The sequence below is a fragment of the Fragaria vesca genome, linkage group LG3 (genome assembly GCF_000184155.1).
Source record: "Fragaria vesca subsp. vesca linkage group LG3, FraVesHawaii_1.0, whole genome shotgun sequence".
Lineage (NCBI taxonomy): Eukaryota > Viridiplantae > Streptophyta > Magnoliopsida > Rosales > Rosaceae > Fragaria > Fragaria vesca.
The window spans coordinates 17,672,094-17,694,311 of NC_020493.1; the positions used below are offsets into that span (position 1 = coordinate 17,672,094).

The 22,218-nt window shown below is 38.7% G+C and overlaps 6 protein-coding genes across 6 annotated transcripts; all 6 read right to left on the bottom strand.

The window, feature by feature from the left end:
* Positions 1–3,448: 3,448 nt before the first annotated feature.
* On the bottom strand, positions 3,449–5,000 carry LOC101310969. Its single transcript, XM_004294508.1, has 2 exons — positions 4,478–5,000; positions 3,449–3,719 (listed from the first exon to the last, which is right to left on the bottom strand). The coding sequence occupies exons 1-2, from the start codon at positions 4,945–4,947 to the stop codon at positions 3,695–3,697; spliced, it is 495 nt and encodes a 164-aa protein (XP_004294556.1). The 5' UTR covers positions 4,948–5,000; the 3' UTR covers positions 3,449–3,694.
* Positions 4,976–6,193, bottom strand: LOC101290847 (probable disease resistance protein At4g27220-like). Its single transcript, XM_004295872.1, has one exon. It carries the CDS (start codon positions 6,191–6,193, stop codon positions 4,976–4,978), a length of 1,218 nt encoding a protein of 405 aa, XP_004295920.1.
* Positions 6,194–6,267: 74 nt separating this feature from the next.
* On the bottom strand, positions 6,268–6,735 carry LOC101291130 (disease resistance protein At4g27190-like). Its single transcript, XM_004295873.1, has one exon. It carries the CDS (start codon positions 6,733–6,735, stop codon positions 6,268–6,270), a length of 468 nt encoding a protein of 155 aa, XP_004295921.1.
* Positions 6,736–9,459: 2,724 nt separating this feature from the next.
* Positions 9,460–11,698, bottom strand: LOC101291416 (pentatricopeptide repeat-containing protein At5g66520-like). Its single transcript, XM_004295874.1, has 2 exons — positions 10,015–11,698; positions 9,460–9,881 (listed from the first exon to the last, which is right to left on the bottom strand). Exon 1 carries the CDS (start codon positions 11,696–11,698, stop codon positions 10,124–10,126), a length of 1,575 nt encoding a protein of 524 aa, XP_004295922.1. The 3' UTR covers positions 9,460–9,881; positions 10,015–10,123.
* A 734-nt stretch (positions 11,699–12,432) lies between these two features.
* On the bottom strand, positions 12,433–16,931 carry LOC101291709 (probable disease resistance protein At4g27220-like). The gene is made up of 3 exons (XM_004295875.1): positions 16,726–16,931; positions 13,613–16,375; positions 12,433–13,259 (listed from the first exon to the last, which is right to left on the bottom strand). Exons 1-3 carry the CDS (start codon positions 16,929–16,931, stop codon positions 12,443–12,445), a joined length of 3,786 nt encoding a protein of 1,261 aa, XP_004295923.1. The 3' UTR covers positions 12,433–12,442.
* Positions 16,932–17,425: 494 nt separating this feature from the next.
* LOC101292003 (probable S-acyltransferase At2g14255-like) lies at positions 17,426–20,379 on the bottom strand. The gene is made up of 11 exons (XM_004295876.1): positions 20,082–20,379; positions 19,929–19,995; positions 19,751–19,838; positions 19,597–19,641; positions 19,236–19,332; positions 19,001–19,084; positions 18,828–18,865; positions 18,630–18,695; positions 18,463–18,522; positions 18,174–18,225; positions 17,426–18,082 (listed from the first exon to the last, which is right to left on the bottom strand). Exons 1-11 carry the CDS (start codon positions 20,377–20,379, stop codon positions 17,994–17,996), a joined length of 984 nt encoding a protein of 327 aa, XP_004295924.1. The 3' UTR covers positions 17,426–17,993.
* Between the last annotated feature and the right edge of the window lie 1,839 nt (positions 20,380–22,218).

Here is a 22,218-nt window from a genome sequence, read left to right on the forward strand (position 1 = left end):
TATATATATATATATATATACAGTTCTTATCCAGAGCGAAGCTTCGCTTTGAAATTAAAGTGTGAAGTTTCTTATTTGACTCACTTTTCGGTCATATTTTCACATCTCCACCGTTCTCTTTGTTGATACTAATGCATAGATCATTCATGCAAAATTTCATTGAATTTGATGGTCGTTTAGGTACCGAATTAGGTTAAATCAATGAACGGACCATAAATTTGTCTGACCAGAACTATGTGTGTATATCACAATTATGAACACCCAGACGACTATCAAATACAATGAAATTTTGCAGGAATGATCTATACATTAGTATCAATAAAGAGAACGGTGGAGATGTGAAAATATGACCGAAAAGTGAGTCAAATAAGAAACTTTACACTTTAATTTCAGAGCGAAGCTTCGCTTTGGAAAGGAATTATATATATATATAGGCCGTCTCTGCTGCGGACGTCCGCACCTGAGAATCCCCGTATGTGTATATATATATATATACACAGCTGATCAGGTGCGGACGTCCGCACCAAAATTTTTGATGCGGATTTCCATTTTTTGCACCACTTTCCGATCGAATTTCCTCAAACTTCCTTCTAGACATATCTAGATCATCTTGTGTAGATCATCTCTGTAAAATTTCAGCCAATTTGGTGATCGTTAAGGCCCTCAAACTTGCGTTTTTTCTGTTATATACCTGAATCGGACAGAATATAGGCTATCGATTTGTTTTTCGATTTTGAGGGCCTTAATGATCACCAAATTGGCTGAAATTTTGCAGAGATGATCTACACAAGATGATCTAGATATGTCTAGAAGGAAGTTTGAGGAAATTCGATCGGGAAGTGGTGCAAAAATGGAAATCTGCACCAAAACTTTGGTGCGGACGTCCGCACCTGATCAGCATTGTGTGTGTGCATATATATATATATATATATATATATATGCACACACACTGGAAGTGACACGACCCACCCCGAATTTCACTCTGAAACCCAGAGTAAGTCGTGCGGGGACCACCTCCAAGGAAAATTTACCGAAAAATCGGCATAACCTTCTTTGAAAATGAACAACCCTTCCTAATAATACATGCATGCACTTCAAAAGAATCCATTTATAATCCTCTACTCCTGGAGCCTTCGTGCTCCCCAAATCACAACACCACCCAAAATATACTAATCTAAACAAATCTCACATCCAACCATTTATAGGTTCAGAGCAACTCTAACAGGAAGAAATGAAACAAAATAAATTAACAAGCGGAAGCTATATGATGACTATGCCTCATCTCCATGTACGCACGACCTCGACTAAGCTAACCTGCAAGCTGGACATTTTTAAAACGAAAGGCCCAGGGGAAAACACTTAACAACGTTAGAGTCAGTGGACAAAAATAAATTAATAAAAATATTTATGCTTCCCCATTTTAATTTCCAAAGAAAATATACTGCATGCGGCAGCTCAAAAGCGCTCAACACAAAAATTGGAAATTTCATGACTAGCTCCCGCTAGTCTCCATAACTCAAAGAAATACAGCCTCTCAGGCTAAACTATATATAAACATATATAAGTGTATGTATTTACACTCGTCAGACTCCTTGTATGAATTCTAAGAACAAATTAGAAAAATAGAAATTCATACAAGGCTACTACGTTTGCGTCTAACACTCACGTCACACCATAATAGAATTGTGCCTCAGTATGGTGGAAAAAAAACGAGTGTATATACATGTGGACTCCCTATATGAAAACCTAAATAAACCAAATAAGAAAATAGTTTTCATATAGGGCTACTACGCTTGTGTCTAACACTCACGTCACGTCATAATGGTATTTTACCTCATTATGACTGATCAAACACGTATGGCTAGCTAGCATTTATATATACATACTATACTCACATAAACATCCAACAAATATATCCACCGAAAATCTCATTTCCGGGAACTCTCCAAAGGAGGAAAATTGCCAAATATCCGAGAAATCAGAAAGTCTCATCAGAAGAAAATAAATAATCAACAAATTATTTCATCGCATGCTTTTCAATTAAAACAAAGGTCCACTCACAACTCTAGGCATAAGCCGGACGAAATCCAAATCGCCACTTCAATGAGGTTTCCTCGAACCCTAGCACAAATATATAATTAAATTCCCAACTAAAATCCAATATTTAAACAAAATATGCAAAATTAAATATGAGCCGCAACCACGTACGCTCATCCTTGCCCAACTTCGCCTTTCCTAAAACGAAACGATCCAACTTTAATACCATAAACGGCAGCCGTAATTACAACCTCCCCAGAACAACGACTTAAATCCTACGGCCGGATTCTACATTAATTAACCGCCAAAAATACCAAACTTCGGAAAATCACAAACCTATTCAAAACTCATCCGAAAATTTCATAATTTACATCAATACACTCTTAATATTCCACATTTAAAAACAATAAAATCTCCCAACAGGCGCCGGCAGCGGCGGCAGGAGGCCGATTCCGGCGACCTCCAATGCCCACCAAATTTTAACAGCATTTTCCTCTCAACTCCCTCTACAACATTCCTAACTAGCACAAACACCAATTCCAAGCCTAACTAGGTCAATCGAGCAAAACAACACAAAAAGCCCTAGAGCTTCCACCTCAAATTTCTCTTTACCTGAAGCGAACCGGAGTGAGTCCTTTTAGGGCAAGGTAGCTGGGTTGGAGACCTATAAAACCGTACCAAGCTTGCCCGGATTGGTGGCCGGAGGAGGGAGTTCCGGCGAGTGAAGCAACACGGCAGTCGCACCTTTCGGGGGAGAGCGCTCCTTCACGGCGACGCTAGGGCGGTGATAACCGCCCTAGAATGGAAGCTGGGTCGGAGGGCAACCGAACGGGACCGGTGCGGTAGTCCCAGGCGGCCGAAATGTTGGGCAGCGGGTGGACTCGGGGGAGAGGAAAACCGGGAAGAAAAAGAGAGAAGAGAAGAGTGGGTTTTGGGCCTCCACCTAAACTGGTTCGAGACTATAATATACCCAACTCCACTAAAAAAAATTACACCCCAAAATAATACCCTAATAAAAATTACCTTTTACTAGCTAAAATTTTACTATTTTTACCGTCGTCATAATTTTCTCCTACGAATAATCCTCCGCATATAATCGTCCCCGAAACCCCTCTAGGGATCAATTAAACTATTTTTTCAATGACGGAGACGGTAAAATTCTTATTATAACCAAGCTAGTAAATAAGGTAAAAATTTAAGGGTCGGGATGTGACAGGAAAAGACACAGGAAATATTAGCATTCGATGCTTCCTTTTTAAATACCATGTATTCTACATCTACAACCGCGTAAGACTTGTTCAATCAAATTACTTGTTATTTATAACTAGTTAGACTCAGGGGGAGCTTGATGATCCTATCACTCTCAACGTTATTGTTACTCCAAGCCCTTCAGTATTATTATCAGTGGATTAAACTACTATAATCCTGTGCATACATATATGAGATTTCCAGTATCAAGTTTGGATGATTCAAGTGCAACTAAAAATACTTACAAGTAGAAATGCTGGCTACTTTAGTAGCATAATACTAGCTAGTAACTAGTTGATATCAACACTCAACAGTGAACATTCAACAGTCATCCAATTGAGAAATCTTCTTTCTGGACAACTGAACATGTAGAGTTTCTTCTCTGAGACCGGTGTGCATCAACTTTTGTTCAAAAGCCATACGTGTCCATCTTTCTGATAGTAATTTGAGAGTAAAAGAGAAGTAAAAACATTCAGCAATGTCACAAGTTTCTCGAAAATGCTAACAATAGCTTTAATTGGGATCAAATCAGACTGAAATCTGAACAGGGTGCAACACACTAAAAAAAGACCAAGCTATTGTAATGTTTTCATGTTTTTGTTCTAAATATCCATTGTTGAATACCTAATTTGTACTGAAGTAATGAACATGAAATTCATGAGTTTACTGAATGTCTACTTGAAATATTTGTGTCATGTTATTATTTTGCAAACTGCATAATGACTGCTGATTAATTATCAAAACAAGAAGGAATACTGCATAATGACTGCTGATTAATTATCAAAACAAGAAGGAATACGAGTGGGCTAGCTAGCCAGAAAAAGGGAATTGAAATTGAAATATAAAGTATAAACACACTTGTTAGAACTTTCTTAATCGGATGCAGCAATTCCCTTAACTATTTGCATTAATTAGAAACTGACAAGATTAATCCGATATACTAATGAGAACTAATACTCTATAGATTTATAAAATTAAATTAAAGTTAAATAATAAATAAATTCTCCTGCATTCTACTCTATCTTTCTCCAGAAGCAAAAGTTAAAATCCAACATCAAAACTGCTTTAAGCAGTGGACTACCATATATCTTTGGAAGCAAGCAAGAGGGTTGCGGGGAAAAAAGGGAAGAAAAAAACAACAAATCATAATAGATAAGAAAAAGAAAATTAATAAAGATGGTGACATGCATACCTTCTCATTAGGGATATAAACTGTTCTTCATCATTGACCTGGACTTGATTCCTGCTGTGGAAGTCAGAAGTAGCTGGGGTGGAGAACTGGGGACACTTGTCCACATAAAAGTGTTCCAATGAAGGGCACTCAACATGATCAACAATAGCAGCACTTCTGTAGAACCCCGAGAGCTGCGGAAGCCTTCTCAAAACTATGTTCTTCAATCTTGGAATAATAATCATTTGACTCTCTATTTGTTCACTTGCTTCAATAACTCTATTCAAACTACAGCACTCCTCTACCCAAAGGTGTTCCAATTGCAAAAGACATTGAACTACATGGTGCGGCAACAGACCTTTCAGCTTATGGCAGTAACGAAATGCCAAAATATTAAGATTACGAAAGACTGAATGAGGAGCAGGACCGTGCCATATTTCTTGCAGTTTCCAAAGATCACGCAATATCAGTTCTCTCAAATTTGTCATCATAAGTTGATCTGGCTCAAGCCCTTCACTGTCAAATACATGTCAGTTTAATCATGAATCCACAGTTTAGTGTTTCAAGATTTTGTAGTCTCTTCAACAAATTCGACAATACAGCTGCATTCTCCATGCTATAACATTTCTCTATTTTCAGAACTTTCAGGTTACGTAGAGACCCCGTGGGTAAATCACCAACACATAACTCATTCAGGTAGTCCACTTGAATATCCAAGACTTCCAAGTTCTCGAACACTGATTTATTTGGAAGAACTAATGTTGTTGTATTCATCAGCTTTTCCAATCTCTCATGGGGCCCAAATAGAGTGAGATACTTCAGACAATCTAATCTGCCCTGCTCATGTTCCACAAGAATGTTACATAAACCCCTGCACTCTACGTACTGTAGCTTTTCTGTTTTTGCTGTTACGACCGTGATAAACCAATCTGGTAACATAGTGATTGTTGTGTCAAGAGTCAAGGTTCTTGAATCATCATCTAGAAACAAATTAACCCAATGGTACTGTATGGCTAATGATTTTTTGCAGATACCTATATTAAAGTTTACCCAATTTGGATAAATTTCAATGTCTTTAGGCAAGAAATTTGCATAAGATATGTTAATCTTCAAGGTAATTAAATATTCCAAACTGGTTAACTCAGCAAAGCAAATATTATTTTCAGCTGGTCCCTTAACTTCACTCCACCGGTGCCCAAAATCACATTGCATGTGTAGTTCTTCTAAGCTATACAACTTTGATAACACCTCAGATGGAATTGTATCAACACATCCACCAGTGACGTCCAACATCCTAAGATCAGCCAATTTCCCTATTTCTTCTGGCAATTCCATAAGAGGAATTTTTCTCATACTTAGAATCTCAAGCTTCTTCAGGTTTCCAAGTATAGATATGTCGATTATTTTCTTGCAAGAATCCAAATACAAAGCATGGAGGTTCGTTAGGAGACTCACTGATTGGGGTAGTGAAGAAATACTAGTTTTGCTAAAATCCAAGACCATCAGTGTAGTAGGACTTTCGAAAAAGCTTTTTGGAATCTCTTTTATATCATAATTAGCCTGTAGTAATAAAATTTGGAGTTTTGAACATACCAACTTCTTGGGAAGCTTGCGAATCTTGTTCCCCATTAGTGAGATTGCAGAGTAGCCTTCACGCATACCCCTTGGCCAATCCTTTAGTTTACAGCCAGCTCTTACTAAAAAACCGTGGCCATCTTCAGAAAATGCAATTGACATGGCCGTATCCCGGATGACATCATGCATCCTCACGCACCCATCCTCAGTACTATCCAAAAGCAAGCAAGAAGCTTTCAGGTATTGACCACTGAATGTGCTCTACCCCGAGCTTCTTCTAGTGTGTTCGCATCTTTAAACAATCCTTTTCCGATCCCATATTTCACCAAGTCTGTTATTTGGATATCTTCATCTTCTGGGAATAAGCAGCAAAGCAAGAAACATGACTTAGCATCATCAGATCTCAAGTAATCATAGCTGAGCTTTATGCACTTGAATACATCTCCCTTATCATCAAGATTGGCTGTTTGGGACCTCTCTAGGCGTTGAGCTGCTTCTTTCCATTCTTCTATGTCTTTATCTCCAAGGGCTTTTGAAACTGCTATCAATGCGATTGGTAGACCAGCACATTCCTTAGCTACCTTTCTCGCTACATCATAGAAATTGGTTGATTCCTGAAAAGACAATGCTGCATTTTTTACAAACAAGGTCCAAGAATCTACTTCGGAAAGGATATCCAGAGTAATTTGTGCTTGCGTTCTCATGACGTGACATACATTTCTTCTTCTTGTGGTGAGCATGACTTTGGAATTGCATCTTTGAAGCTCGCTGTAGTTTGGAATTCCTATACTTACTCTTAAAGATAGTGTCCACATGCTCACCCGTAATTCTTTGAATCCCACCCGGATACATTGGCCACTTTCTGTAAAGCAACTCTCCACTGCTTCACCCTGTCCTTCGGTTGCCTAAATTTTTCTTCATGCTTAGCGAAGGCCACTTCAAAACTATTCTTTTGGTGTCGTACATCAGATGGATCCACATGATAAAATAGAGGCAGAATTGAGTCCTTGCCATCCATGCATTGACAAATCTTTGTAAGTTCATCCAGACACCATGGAGAAGAAGCATAGTTTGGCGACAGAACAACGATAGCGAACCTGGATTCTTCGATTGCCATTAGGAGACTAGGAGCAATAGACACCCCTACTTCGAGCTCTTTGTCATCCTTGAATGTTTTTATTCCTCTCCTGTGTTGCAATTCCTCATACAATTGGGATGTAATCCCCTTGCGAGTATCCTCACCCCTGAAACTCAGAAAGAAATCATGCTTGAACTGAGGATCAGCTGATGAAGGAATATATGCAGAGGCTCTTGGACTGCTCAGAGCCATTTAGAGTCAACGGAAGGACAACAAGGTGGACGCAACAAAAAAAGGCAAATTAGGCAAACTGTTTTGAAGGAGATGTTAGGAACAGATCATTGAAACGAGATTGTGGAAGATCATATCTTAAAAGTAAATGGTTGTGAGGAGACTTTGAAGACTTTTGCTCGCCCTGCATCCCCACCTGCTGTGACTAATAGCACTAGCATTGACTAATCATTGCTGTGAGCAGTTCTTACTATTTTTACAAGTCTCATAGAAGTCTTAGACTTTTCATCATGTTAAAGATAAAGTTTCATCTTGGATGACTACTGGTTGAGCCGAATGGTTGTGAGACCAACTTCATAAGTTTTGGAGTTAACATGGATGTTTAAGGAGAAAGTTAACAGTTCTCATCTGGCCATTGACTAAAGTATACCAATGAAATGGCTAATAAAGTAGACCAATGAAATGGCTTCTTCCCCTACCATGAAGGGGAAGCAATTTCGATAGTTCTTCAATTATTATTAGGTGTCTAATTTCTAAATCAAATCAGAGTTAGAAGATGCATTCTCACCAAACCATACCTCCTAAAGGCTCATCCTGCAGCTCCAGATGGCAGCAATAAAGGGAGATTTCTATAATCAAGGATGGAATAATGACTGCAACACAAATTGAGAACTTTTATGTTCTAAATGATTCCTGAACTTAATATATCTGTCAAGCTTTGTCCTGGAGGAGAACATATATAATTAGACACTATATCGAGCTTACAGATTGTGAGAATTAAGTAGATCCAGAATTGGTGCTGCAACAGATACTTACCTGGTTGGGGTGGAGTGACATGTTGGAACTCTGGATACTTCTTCCAGTTTAAGCACTAGAAAGTCTTAAGATACTTGAATCTGGATCCTGGGAAATATTTTGCTTTTGAACTTCTACTAGGCTATTGAATTGTAGATTGATCACAAAATAAGCTGCAGAATAAGGAGACATATAGCCGACAAATACTCTCTCACATACAACCACAGCCACAACCACATCAACCCAACCTTATTTTCTTATTATCTGTTTATGATTGATTCAGTGAGAACTTACCCACTCATGAGTTCTAATGCTGCTGCATACACAATACATGTGCAAAAAGAAAAACCACCTAATAAAACGCCAATGGATATTATTAGAATTCATATGAAGCTACACACTTATCAATAGGTCTTTCACAAAGAAGCAGAACTTATAAAGCACTAGTAAAAAAAATTGCCATAACAGTTGGAGAATGGGGAACGAAATTAAGCTAACAGCTAAACTTTCAGGAAGAGTAAGCTAACACATGGTCTGAAAAAGAAAAGTATGTGTAAGTTGCCAAGGCATAAATAACTTTATTATTTACGTAAATCAATAGTGAAGAATTACATTAAAGACATAGGATTGACTGTAATTAGTTTGCCAAGTTGCAGGGTGCAATAACCAGATCCACAATAACCAACCTTTGAGCTTTTCAATTTTTATCGCTGATGCAGATCCTGTATTTGGCTACAAGCAAGAATATAGTACAGAAATTCAAAAATGTAAACAGCAATAGTATTCAAAAGATATCGAACTGGAAATCAAATAAAATTCTGTGACTTGGGATCAAAACCAGTCACAAAGAGTGTTTTGCACAGGCTGATGAGAACACTAGATAAGAAGCTTCAGTACTGAGAAATCCAAACAGAAGAATTAGAAAAAGGGGGTGATTATTTTGCTTGGACAGCAATGGTCTCAACATCATTATATGATGTTACTACCAAATGGCATGAACTTTCATTTTTTGATATTCCATATAATAGCATGCAGAAAAATGGCAAACACAAAAAATTTCATAACCTATACAATTTCCCAAAGTAGGACATGATGGTGAAGACCCTTATGTATGCCTTGTAGGTTTTGCTATATCTTACCTCAAAAACAAACCAGGACCCTGACAAAGAAAAACTAAAAGGACCACTATCCAAACTAAAATAGGTATGATTGCAAAGTAGATGAATTCCCTAAACGAAAATGTAGCTGGCACATTATTGTCAACTTTCAGTCTGCATCAAACATCCAATAATCAACTTATGAAAGGTTTTTCTTTTTCTTTTTTACCAGTCTCAACTCATAGAAGGTTCAAATTTGATAGTGCGACAACATAGCAATTATAAAGTCCGGTAATATTGGAAAAATGAAGAGAGTGAAAGGATTACTTGAGTTTATTCATTGCCTGAGCCACTTGTTAAGAGAGCTCCAACTCCGGCACAAGGAAGAAGGTCATCAACCAACTGCATTTCCACTATGAATACAATTGATTATCTAAGGCTTCTCTTTTCTTCAGATGAAATAGTTCTGCAAAAAGAGTTTTCCCTAACAACTATATCTTAAGTCAGAAGAAGTGATAACAAAGTCGAAGATATTCAACCTCATGGTTATCAACTTGGTAGCTGAGCTCCCCATGGAGTGGTCTAAAGAGGCAGACGTAGTTGTAACAATGCAAGGATCACTTGTCATGATACTGCGATTAACAAAACACTAACTAACAGCTGTCAATTTATATATTCTTGGATCAAATTAGCACAATGGAGCTAAAAATTACCAACCTAGAAAGCAATACAGAGGAACACAACTACACAGTTGTGAATGAAATAGAATGTGAAATGTTTACCTATAGGAATGAAGAAGACTTGGGAAGAAAGGTACAGACAGTTCAACAACAAATGAAGGTTTTCTCAATAGAATTTGTGTATAAACTGAGCCTCAGCTACAACTTCAGTTTATTTGTCATCACCATCAAACCAAAAGGACTTTAAGTGCTTCAGAGTCGCAAATGACAATAACATGATTTCCTGCATGAGCATATGTGACCTGTCTCCAGCAGTACATTCATAAACCTCGCCATTGACTTCAATTAAGCTACACCCCGGGACCTTTCTCACCCTTTTTTCCTCCATTCCCTTCCTTAAGAGTGTGACATCGTCCCACTGGTTTTCAGAGGCATAGATATTTGAAAGAAGAACATGCACACCGCTGTGGTCTAGTCTTTGCCCAGTGAAACGCTCCACCATTTCTTTCCCCAAATCAAGATCTCCATGAACTCTACATGCATTGAGCAATGCACCCAAGACGTACGAGTCTGGTCCCATTGGCATCTTCGTGACAACCTTCTTTGCCTCCTCTAGCATCCCAGCTCTCCCCAGTAAATCTACCAAACAACCATAATGCTGCACCCCTGGCTCTACCCCAAACCTACTCTTCATACTTCTGAAGACTTTCAATCCCTCGTCCACCATCCCCACTCGACTGCAAGCACTCAATACACACACAAACGTAACCTCATTCGGCGCAACTCCCTCATCCTCCATTCTCTTAAACAACGAAACAGCATTGACACACTCACCATTATTAGCAAACCCCGAAATCAAAGAAGTAAACGCAAACACATCCCTCTCCCGCATCTCATCAAACACAGCACAGCTAGTCTCAACACAACCACACTTTGCATACATATCCACAACCGCAGTCCCCAACACCACATCCAATCTCATCCCCTTCCTCTTAACATACGCATGTATCCACCTCCCCTGGTCTAACGCGCCAACATAACCGCAAGCAGTGAGCGCGCCGACAATCCCAGCACGGTTAGGAGAAACCCCAGCAGCCTGCATATCAGCAAAAACCTCCAAAGCCTCTCTAAACATCCCCAAATGCACAAAACCATTAATCATCGTGCTCCACGAAACCGCATTCTTCTCAGGCATTTCATCGAACAGGTGGCGTGCAGTCACAATCTGCCCACATTTCACGTACCCGTTAACCAAAGCCGTCCATGTAACAACATCTTTACAAAAGCACATATCAAAGAGCTTGCGAGCTGAATCCATAGACTCACACGTCACGTACAGATGTACAAGCCCATTCTGCACAAAATCGTAAGACTCCCAACCCAGCCGAATCGCATGGGTATGAATCATTACACCGAAATAAAGGGAAGAGAGAGCAGCGGAGGCACGGAGGGCGAAAGAGAAGGTGTAGTTATCAGGAGAGGAGCCGGTTCGGAGCATGTTGGTGTAGAGAGACAAGGCTTGTGTGGGGTCATTTGAGTCGGTGAAGGTTCTGATCATGAGGTTCCAAATATAGGTGGTTCGAGTAGGCATGAAGCGGAAGAGGTGATATGCGTGGCGGAGGTGGTGAGGATTGTGGGAGAGGGCGCAGAAGGAGATGACCTTGGCGGCTGCGTAAGGGTCGAAGAGGGTGCCGGAGACTGCGAGGTGGGATTGGACTTGCTTGATGTGCGCCATTGTGAGGCATTGGTCGAGGAGTGATAGTGCTCTCTTACTAGCTCGATTCATGCCACTTGAAACCAAAGTTTCAAATGCGAGGTAATCGAAAGTCCTAACGGAGATATAATGCGACTCTAGACCATAAGTATGCCATTGGACTAGCTCAGTTGCACTGACAATTAAGATGGTCACACTTCATATGCCCTTTTGTGACTAATTTAGACTCTGGATCATAGAGTGAGGAATTATTATGTGGTCTTGTACTAACATTATACATGCATCAATCCGAACCACCACGTCTACCATGCGACTTTCTAAACTTTTTCGAAGGGATAGATATCTTCTTGGATGCCTACTTTAGAGTTCAGATAGTCGTTTAGGGTTTAGGGCCCTTGTAGTATCGAGAATCTTATCAATGGCAGGCAGTCAGGGTCACATACTTGACTAACAAGTTACAACTAGCACACAAGCCTCCACAAGTCACTTGGCCATTTCTCGGTTAGATTGGCGTGACAGATAATTTGAAAGAGAAATAAGCATACTATGCAGGTTAACCCATTTGAAGAATGTTCTTCTGGATCATTATTCATTAAGACTCTGCTAATCTGCTTCAACTCTTACATTGTGCTAAAGAGTGCATATCAGGTTTCTGTGAAATAAAGCAATTTGATAAGAGTCTAACAATCATGAATATACAAGCAACTAATACATTGTTGGGAACTTCCAACATTCTAACATGCTTCAGCAAACAGAAGCATTGGCTGACTACTTCATAGGGAATGTCGGGAACTTCCAAATCTCTCAATTGTCTTCCTAAAAAGCTTCTCCAGTAAACCATGAGACTGCATGTGGGATGATCTTATAACAAATGGTTGACCCGACATCATAGTTGTGTTTCTTCTGGTTTTTGAGTTCCTCGGCAACACATTTATCAATAGCTTCATCATCCTTGGACACTTGTGGTGGACTAAAGAAATTGAAGAAACTTTTACAGTTTTCAGTTCTGGTCAGTGGCTTAAAACTCTTCGATCCCTTCTTACGCTTCTTCTTAAGAATCTTCTGTGTCAAGCATTTTGCCGGATACCATTCAATCTCCATCCCTGCTGCGCTGTATGGTTCATCTTCATCAATCATGTGATATGTCTTTGTCAGAACAGAGTTTTTTAAAAATGGATTGGTGTCAAAGTAGAACTCAAGTCTGAACCCCTTGGAATCATGTATCTTAAACCACTTGATGTCTCTAAGATATTTAAGAGCTTCTTCATCACACATGGTAATCTCCTTGGCTAGCACTTCATTGTTCTTCAATGTATTGAGCCAGAAATCAGGCACTCCTCTCACTTTTGCAGTTTTGACGTCTTGATTTGCTGCTGCTTCAGTGGCAACTCCTTCGGCTTCAACAACACCATTCACAATCAAGTATCGCTTGCTGTATAGAGGTTGATACAATTTATGATACTTAGCTTCAAGTATAGCTCTCTCCTTGAGCAACTCGGCCTCTAATTCATGATGTTGGTTCTCAATTTCTCTTATGACCTCAACTCGCTTTCTGACATTCTGAGGTAGGCTCTCAAGGATGTACTTAGTATGCTGGCCAGCTAAATTGATGCTATCCATGTCTTTGCTCATTCTGATCCGTAAGTGGCAAAAGCCAATGTCAGAAATTTAAAACAAATGCAACATCAAAAAACATTAATGTAAAGAGCATGGAAGCAAAAGCTTGTCAGGAAAACAAGAACTGCCTACAAAATCCAGCAAACTTGAACTCAAAGACAATAACGCTCAGTGTTTGAAGATTGCCAGAACAAAATCAAAAACATTAAACAAATCTAGGTATTCACAAAAAATTTGAATGCAAACAGAATTATATCTGCAAACCGATTATGTCCTTGGTTTATGGCATGGTTTGAATTTTATGAAACTGCTGAATTGAGAAAACGAAGGCAAAGCAGTGATGTAGGAGTAATGAAGTTTATTTTATACCTCATGTGTCGTAGATCATTGACTTGGAATTGCGCCTTTGAGCAGTGGAAGTCAGAAGTAGAAGTTGTAAAATGTGGGCAGTCCTGCAAATGCAAATGTTCCAATGAAGGGCACTCAATAGTAGTAGTTCCACTACCGCAGAACCTTGTGAGCTGTGGAAGATACGATAAAGCTAAGTTCTTCAATTCTGGAAAAATGATCTTTTTGTTAACTACTTCCTTGCTTGGTTCAATAACCATCTCCAAGCTAGGACATTGAGTTACCGAAAGGTCTTCCAATTGCAAAAGACATTTAGCTACCTCATATGTAAAGAGACTTTTAAGTTTTTTGCACCCAGAGACTGCCAAACTTTTAAGATTATGGAAAACTGAATTTGGAGCAGGACCATTCCATATGCTTATCAGTTTTTCTAGATCCCACAATATCATCTCCCTCAATTTTGGCAAGATAATATGTTCTGGCTCCAGCCCTTCAAATCCAAACACATACTCCATGACATTCATATCTTCGCAATGAAGCTTTTCCAGATTTTGTAGTCTTTGCAACAAATTTGATTGCAAAAGTGCGTTCATCAAGTCATGGCAATATTCCACCTTTAATGACTTCAGATTGAAAAGAGATCCATGTGGTAATTCCCCAACACATAACTCCTTCAGACAACTCACGCCAAGAAGATGCAACTCTTCCAAGTTCTTGAACACAGGAACATTTGGCCCCCGTGTTATTGTTTCCATCAACACTTCCAGGTACTCATGGGGACCAATTACAGCTAGATACTTCAGCCCACATAACCTCCCTTTGTCATGTTCCATAAGAACGTTCTTTAGGCCTTTGCACTTCAGGTACTGTAGTTTCTCTGCTTTCTCTGCTACCACTTCGATAAACCAATCTGGTAAGGTGTTAATTGTTGTGCTCAGAGTCAAGGTTCTTGAAAGATCATGTGAACAGTATGGTTTTGAAGAGTAGTCTCTAGATGGTGATTCTCTGCTGATACATATATCGAAAATTACCCAGTTGAAATTAAGGACAACATTTTTAGGCAGGCACTGTGCATCAGATATGCGAAGCTTCACGATGTTTAAATACCGCAAGCTAGTCAACTCATCAAAACCAGCATTAGTGTTGTACCGTCCTCCTCCCCAGTCCCCAAAATTTCCTTGCATGTATAGTTCTTCTAATTTATACAAACTTGACATTATATTAGATGGAATCCTACCAATATTGTAACTCCCACTTAAGTCGAGCATCCTTAGACTGGTCAAATCTCCTATTTCTCTTGGCAACTCCTCAAGAGGAGATGCTTTCATGCTAAGAATCTCAAGTTTCTTCAGATTTACGAATATGGATATGTCAAAGATCTTGTCGCAATAATCCAAATACAAACCTTTGAGATTGGTTAGGAGACCGAACGACGAGGGTAGAGATGAGATACTGGTGAAGCTAAGATCTAGGACCATAAGTCCCTTTATACTCTGAAAAAATTTATTTGGGATCACACATATACCAGTGTTATTTTGTAGTAATAAAATCTGGAGATTTGAGCATACCAACTCTCCCGGAAGCTTGTAAATTTTGTTCCTCATTAGTGAAATTGCAGAGTAGCCTCCACGCGCATTAATCTTTGGCCAATGTTGCAATTCACAACCAGCCTTTACCAAGAATTTATGACCATCTTCAGAAAACGAAATCAACAGGGCAACATCCCGCACTACAGCATGCATCCTTACACATCCCTCCTTTGTACCTTCCAAAAGTAGGCTGAAAGCTTTGAGGGACTTGATCATCAAATTTGCTGTAGCTCTGGCTTCTTGGATTGTGTTGAGAACTTGAAATAACCCTTTGCCAATTGCATACTTGAGCAAGTATTCGATTGGGATATCATAATCTTCTGGGAATAGGCAGCAAAGCAAGAAGATTGATTTTGCATCAGATCTCAAGTAATTATAGCTGAACTTTATGCATTTGTATACATCTTCCTCAGTTTGGGACTTGTCTAGTCGGTAAGCTGCTTCTTTCCAGTCTTCTATGTCTTTATCTCCAAGTGTCCGAGCAACTGTTATCAGTGCAAGTGGGAGACCACCACATTCTCTAGCTACCATCCTTGCTACATGATACATCTCGGTAGACTCTTCAAAAACTTTTCCTAATATCTCCACAAAAAAGTTCCAAGAATCTTCTTCTGATAAGATATGGAGAGGAATGCTTGCTTGACACTGCATGGAATAGCATACACTTTTGCTCCTTGAGGTTAGTATGAGTTTGGAATTGCGTGTTTGAAGCTCATTGTAATTGGGAATTCCTATGGTTGACAAATCTATTTTCCGCCAAACGTCGACCAAGACTATGAGGATCTTGTTTCCTCCCATTAACCTCTCCTTCAATCTAACGGCTCTTCCAATTTCCGTCTCCTCCTCCTCAAATTTTAAGCCCAGCTGATCGGCCAATGTGTCTTGAATATTTCTTAATTCAGGGCTCTGAGCTACAACAGCCCTAATCACATAATGAAAAAGCCTAAGTTCTCGAGCTTGTGTGCTGACAAGTTTCACCATGGTTCTCTTCCCAACGCCTCCCTCGCCGAAAACCCCGATGATAGTGATTTTTTTATTTTTCAGCGCCTGAGTAAGCTCATCCCTGGCCCGTGTTGTTGATTCAAAATCTTCGGTAGGCTGCGCTTTGAACTCAATTGGAATAGGCCGTGGTGGAACTTGAAGTACCTTATTGCAGACGAATTTCACAATGCGTTTAACAAGTTCTCTTTCAGACCTACCATGAAATCGAAGGGTCAAACAATGATCAGGAAAACAATAATTCAAAAAGTACACGGATATGATCCTTACCGCAAATTCTTTGTATCCCATCCAGAGAGATCGGCCACATTTTTTAAAGCAAGTCTCCACTGGTCCAACTTCTCTTTGCTTTGCCTAGAATTTTCTTCATGCTTAGCAAAGGCTTCTGCAAAACTCCCCAGTTGATGTCGTACATGAGAAGGATCTACATGCTAGAAAATTGGCAGAATTCTGTCCCTCCCTTCCATGGACTGAAGAATCTTTCTGAGTTCATCCAAACACCAAGGAGAAGAAGCATAGTTTGGCGACAGAACTACTATAGCAAACCTTGATTCTTCAATTGCCATTAGCAGATTTGGGGAAATAGCCTTCCCTACTTCCAGCTCTTCCTCATCCATGAACGTGTTAATCCCTGTGCTTTCCAGTTCATCATATAAATGGGAGACAAAACCATGGCGAGTTTCACCCCTGAAACTCAAAAATACATCATGCTTCCACTGACGAGCAGAAACACTTGGGATGCTCAAAGCCATTGTAAAGCACCAAAACAAAAATGCACGTAGTCCCAATAACCAGCCAGAAGGCTAATAACAATAAGGAGATTAAGCTGAAAACAGACGCAAGAAGGGAGTTGATAGGAAATGATTCACCAGATAGAGATATGCGGTTGTGGAGAAAGTGGGAGTTGGTTGGTATTTTTGGAAAGACTTCTGAAGCGCGTAGGCAGCAAAGTGTTTTTATTGTTTTTTTTTTTTTTTGGTGCAATATATGCAGGCAAAGTTTGGAGCCATGAACTTTAATTGGCAACATAGTCCAAGCTTAACCGGTTAGAGCATCTTGCCAATGAGACTAGGACATGAGGTCAACTAGCTTAGCTGTTTGATATGCTGGTACATGTTATTAGGTAAACGGTGGACTAATTCTAAACATTGACCATTTATAAAAAATAATAATAAATCGTAATTCTCTGGTCATCTCAGCATTACCTATATTAAACATTATCTGGTATCAATCTCCATCATTATTGAGTCTTCTTAAGTAGGAGCTTTGGTTAATTTGCTAGCTATTTGAGACTTTATGACCAGTCCATAAATTCTTACTATTTCAGGCTGTTAATTGCATTTAGACCTCTAATGACAAGACCTTACCTTGTGTCACTTACTCTCCCCCTTGTAATCTACGCATTTCAGAGGGATTATGTATAGGTTGACTACTTTCATTACACTTATTCATTGTCCATATCTTCAATTCTAAAAACAAAAGAAAAAACAAAAGCATCAGAATAAATCGATTATTTAAGGTAAAGCTAGGACATGAAGCAATCATTGATGTAATTTTGGCAACCTTAATTTTGGAGAACCTTGGTGTGAAACTGTACAGGCTGGTAGGATGCTTTTGAATTTGTCAAACATTTCAATTTGTCTTACTTCTAAATCAAATCAGAGGTAGAATGATTTTGTACTTTTGCATACCTCCCAAAGGCTTGTCATGCTACTCCAAATGCTGGAATATAAAAGAAGCAATAGAGGGAGACTGCTTTCTTCATGAATGGAACAATAACGCAAGGATTATGTATTAACAGGCATTGACAACTTCTATGATCTTAACGCTAGAAAATTCTTCACATTCTGTACAATGCCTTTGTCATATGGATTCCAGAACCTAATATTTGCAAAGTTTTGTCCTGGATAGTGAAAAGAAATCAGATACTGTACTGACATACAAATTTGCGGGAAATATATAGATCCAGAATTGGTGCTGCAAAATATATTTACCTGGTTCAGGTGGAATAACCAGTTGGAACTCAGGATACTTCTTCCAGTTTATCTTGAAAAGAAAATAATAGAAGATATTAAGTATGTTTCACACTGAAACGAGAGCAGGTCATCAAAATAATTCATATTATGCTTTGAACTTCTAGGATGTTGAATCGTAAATTGGCCACAAAGTCAGTTGTTATAATATACGGGCATAGTCGACAACACCACATACACGACTAAAACCATATCAACCCAATATCTTTTCACTTATTATCTGTTAATCATGGATTCATTATGGACTTACCCACTCATCAGTTCTGATGTTCGTGCATACACAATATATGTGCCATATCACAAACAAAACCTAATTACAAATCAATGGATACTATTAGAATTATATGAAGCAACCTAATAGATATCTCAGAAAGGAGCAGAGGTGCAGACCAAATATAAAACATTAATGAAGCAAACCTGCCATAGAAGTTGGAGAATGGTGAACAGAATTGTGCTAACAACTAAATCTTCAGAAAGAGTAAGCTACACAATTGGTAAAAAAAAAAAAAAAATGTGAGTTGTTGATGACTTGATGCATAGATAACTTATTCTTTTAGTCACTTGACATAGGGTGATATAAATTAGTTCGCTAAGTTGTGCAGTGCAATAACATACCTGTGAGGGTCTCTCCAAGATCCCAGATTTGGCCACAGCTGAGGAAATATTACAGGAATTCAAAACTGAATTAAAATTGTAACCAACAATAGATTTCAAAGGAAATTAAAAAGGAAATCAAAAGGTTTTCTGTGAAGTAGGATCAAAACCAGTCACAAAGAGTATTAGCTTACAGAGTGATGAGCACACTAGATAAGCAGCTTCGGTACCAATAAATCCAAACAGAAGAATTAAGAAGAGGGGATGATTATTTTGGCCTGCACAGAAATGGTAACAACATCACTAACCACCAGCTTAAGGAAATTATATATGATATGATCTTTTCACCAAGTAGCGTGAACCTTGAAATTTCTAATATTCCTGTATAACTAACATGGAGAACACTAATAAACCAAAACTTGTCTTTACCTATGCAATTTCCAAAAGCAGGACAATGATGATCAAGACCCTTTATATACACCTTGCAGGTCTTGCAGTATCTTACCCTCATTAAGAAACCAGAATCCTGAGGATGACCAGTACCCAGATTACAATAGGTATGATTACAGATTAGTTACATTCTCTAAAGTGAAATTTAACTGACGTAATATATTGGCAACTGTCAATATGTATTTCACATTCAAACAATAATCGACTTATAAGCTCTCTTTTTTTGTTCTCAAATTATCAAAGATCCAAGATTGATAGTATGACCAAAATAGCAGCACATTACATAATCCAGCGAGAAATTCAACAATATTGATAATATAAAGAGAGTAAAAAGTATTACTTGAGTTGATTCATGGGCTAAACCACTTGCAAATTGCTCCAACTCCTGCACAAGCAAGAAAGTCATCAAACTAACTGCATTTCCACTATAAACACAGTTGACATCAAGATTACATCTTTCGTCAAAACATATATATTAAAACTTGTAACCTAACCTCATCAACTTGAGAAAATGGACTCTCCATACGCTGTTGTAGAGAGGCGGACCCATTTCTAACAATGCCGGGGTCACTTGTCATGATCCTTCCATTGAAAAAACAGTAACTACTATAAGCTGTCAATTTATACAATCTGGGATCAAATTAGCACAGTAGAGCTTAAAAAATTACAAACCTATAGAGACCAATAAAGAGGAACACAACTCCACAGTTGAAAACGGCATCGTTTAGTTGCGGCACAGCTGCAGAACCCCACATAGAGAAATTGATCAAATCAACTCAGCAAAACCCAAATACGCAATCAGTTGTGTTAGTCAACTGAGCTTACCTGGTCGGACAACAGAGAAGTAAAACACCCAAATGAAGAGAATATTGAAGAAGACGAAAGCCGGAGCAGAAGCTTTTGATCTGAGAAGCGTTCTTCTGCACCATCCGCCAAAACCCAGGAGAAGCAGAAGCAACAGAGCCGAGAGAGCGAGTTGGGTTAGAAAGGAGAGGGCGGAGAAGAAGCGAGGGATCACTGAGAGGACCAAGTGAGTAAGGATGACGAAGACACAGGAGACTAAGCAACGACCAATTAGCTCCCGACGACTTAGGGGACTGCTCTGGTTTTGTGTTTCAAGCATGGCTCCTAGGATTTTCATAAAACAGATTTGATAAGAGAGAAATTGTAAACTGGTTCTGTGTTTTTGCCTCCTGCAGTGAGGTAAAAGTATTTAGTAAACTACAGTTTAGTTACTAATCAAATTTCAACTTACAAATACATCCTTTACACAATATCTTACACATTTAAAGACAAATACTAACAAATTAGGACAAACTAATATCATCATGCCATCTGTCATTACCTATTTTACCCAAATACCCTTCTTCCCCATCCATAAAAATAGCCGAAAAAAAATCAAAAATCTCAGTTCCCAAACCTAAAGTGATCGACCGTCTCTCTTGTTTTCTTTCTTCTCTGTCACAAACAGTGTCGCCGGAGACATTCGCCGGAGGAATTTCGTCGTTTTGCTTACCGGAAAGCTCAGGAGAGAGTCCGATCAGGCGTTGATCAGTTGTGGAATTCAATCGTTTTGTCCGATCATCTCTATTCGTCACCATCAGTTCTCTTCTGGTTCGTAGAAGCGATCTATTCTTCTCTAAGATAATCGAATTTTCAGGTTAGATTCTGGCTTATTCGTGTCCTTTTATGCTTTAATTTCATGTTTGATCACAATTTGATACTTGTGTTTTTTTTTATTCATCTAGTTTATATGATCTCTTGTGGAATTCGTCTAGTTATTGTTTAATTTTGGTTCGTTTTGAATTTTGAACTACTTTTTGGTTGAAAATCATAATCGTAGCATAGCAGTAGCAGGTTTCTGATTATAGGTTAGAACAGTAGCACAGTAGCAGAGGAAGTATCAGTAGTTTGTTTTTGTAGTTTTTGACTATAAAGAACTAGTGGTATAGTAGCATAGTAGTAGCATAGAACTAATAGCATAGGAGCATACTGAAAAGAACTAGTTTAGGCTGAATTCATAATAGAGCAGTAGCATAACAGATTTTGCGCTTATGTACTAACACAGTAGCACAACAGTAGCATACCATATATGTTTATTAACACAGTAGCAGATATGTTTATTAACAGTTTCATAACATATGTTTCAGTTTTTGTATTGTGGATAAGTTGCAGCATAACAGTGGCAGGTTTTGTGCTTATGTTATGTATTAACACAGTAGCAGATACAATATATTGGTAGCTTTATTAACAAATTTTCTAATCGTGTTATGTAGTATGACAAAGCCTATATATGGAAGATTTACTTATGGCACAGAGACCATTCTTTTACCATTGTGTTCAAGCACCACCTATGAAGAGTTGCTTGAGAAAGTTTCCTCAAGATTTCAGTATCTTGGTGGTCGATTTGTTTTAAGATATGCACTCACTGATTGTTCCAACTGTCATTTAGAATGTGATGATGACATTTCTGTCATGTTGGATATCTTTCCTATGCTGAACTCTCCCTTCATAGATATACATGTTCTGGATATTGGATGTGGCTCTAAGAACTGTATTGATGAGGAAATTCATGTTGCTGTGATGCCTGCTACTACTGTACCTAATGCTTCTGAGGATGTCCCTCTACATGTTGCTAAAGCTAATCTGAGTAGTGATGATTCAAACTACGAGGATGTTGATAATATGGTCATTGGAAATTTTGTTAGTAACAAGTCCAAGAGGAAGTATATGTCTAGTGAATGGAGCGAGTATATCAACAAAATTGGTCAAGTTTTTGTTGGTGGTGCCATAGAATTTCGGCAGAAGTTGTGCAAGTTTGCAATAGAGAAGGGTTTTCTATTTGATTATGCCAAAAACGACAGCTTAAGGGTCAGTGCTACTTGTTCGAAAAAAGGAATCTAAGAAGTGTGAATGGTACATTTATGCTTCCATAGAAAAGGCTAGCGGCTTCTTTGTTATT

Bases quoted from the DNA above. Each gene is read 5' to 3' on its own strand.
- LOC101310969 (XM_004294508.1), bottom strand. From the start codon at position 4,947: ATGATGACAAATTTGAGAGAACTGATATTGCGTGATCTTTGGAAACTG. The intron at 3,720-4,477 runs GTATGCATGTCA...AATTACTATCAG, and splicing joins TTTATATCCCTAATGAGAAG to AAAGATGGACACGTATGGCT.
- LOC101290847 (XM_004295872.1), bottom strand. From the start codon at position 6,193: ATGTCAATTGCATTTTCTGAAGATGGCCACGGTTTTTTAGTAAGAGCT.
- LOC101291130 (XM_004295873.1), bottom strand. From the start codon at position 6,735: ATGAGAACGCAAGCACAAATTACTCTGGATATCCTTTCCGAAGTAGAT.
- LOC101291416 (XM_004295874.1), bottom strand. From the start codon at position 11,698: ATGAATCGAGCTAGTAAGAGAGCACTATCACTCCTCGACCAATGCCTC.
- LOC101291709 (XM_004295875.1), bottom strand. From the start codon at position 16,931: ATGGCTTTGAGCATCCCAAGTGTTTCTGCTCGTCAGTGGAAGCATGAT. The intron at 16,376-16,725 runs GTTTGCTATAGT...ATTTCATGGTAG, and splicing joins ATGGCAATTGAAGAATCAAG to GTCTGAAAGAGAACTTGTTA. The intron at 13,260-13,612 runs GTATAAAATAAA...CTTACGGATCAG, and splicing joins AATGATCTACGACACATGAG to AATGAGCAAAGACATGGATA.
- LOC101292003 (XM_004295876.1), bottom strand. From the start codon at position 20,379: ATGCTTGAAACACAAAACCAGAGCAGTCCCCTAAGTCGTCGGGAGCTA. The intron at 18,866-19,000 runs GTAAGCTAATAC...ATATTTCCTCAG, and splicing joins TCTAGTGTGCTCATCACTCT to CTGTGGCCAAATCTGGGATC. The intron at 18,226-18,462 runs GTAAGTCCATAA...TTTCTTTTCAAG, and splicing joins ACATCAGAACTGATGAGTGG to ATAAACTGGAAGAAGTATCC.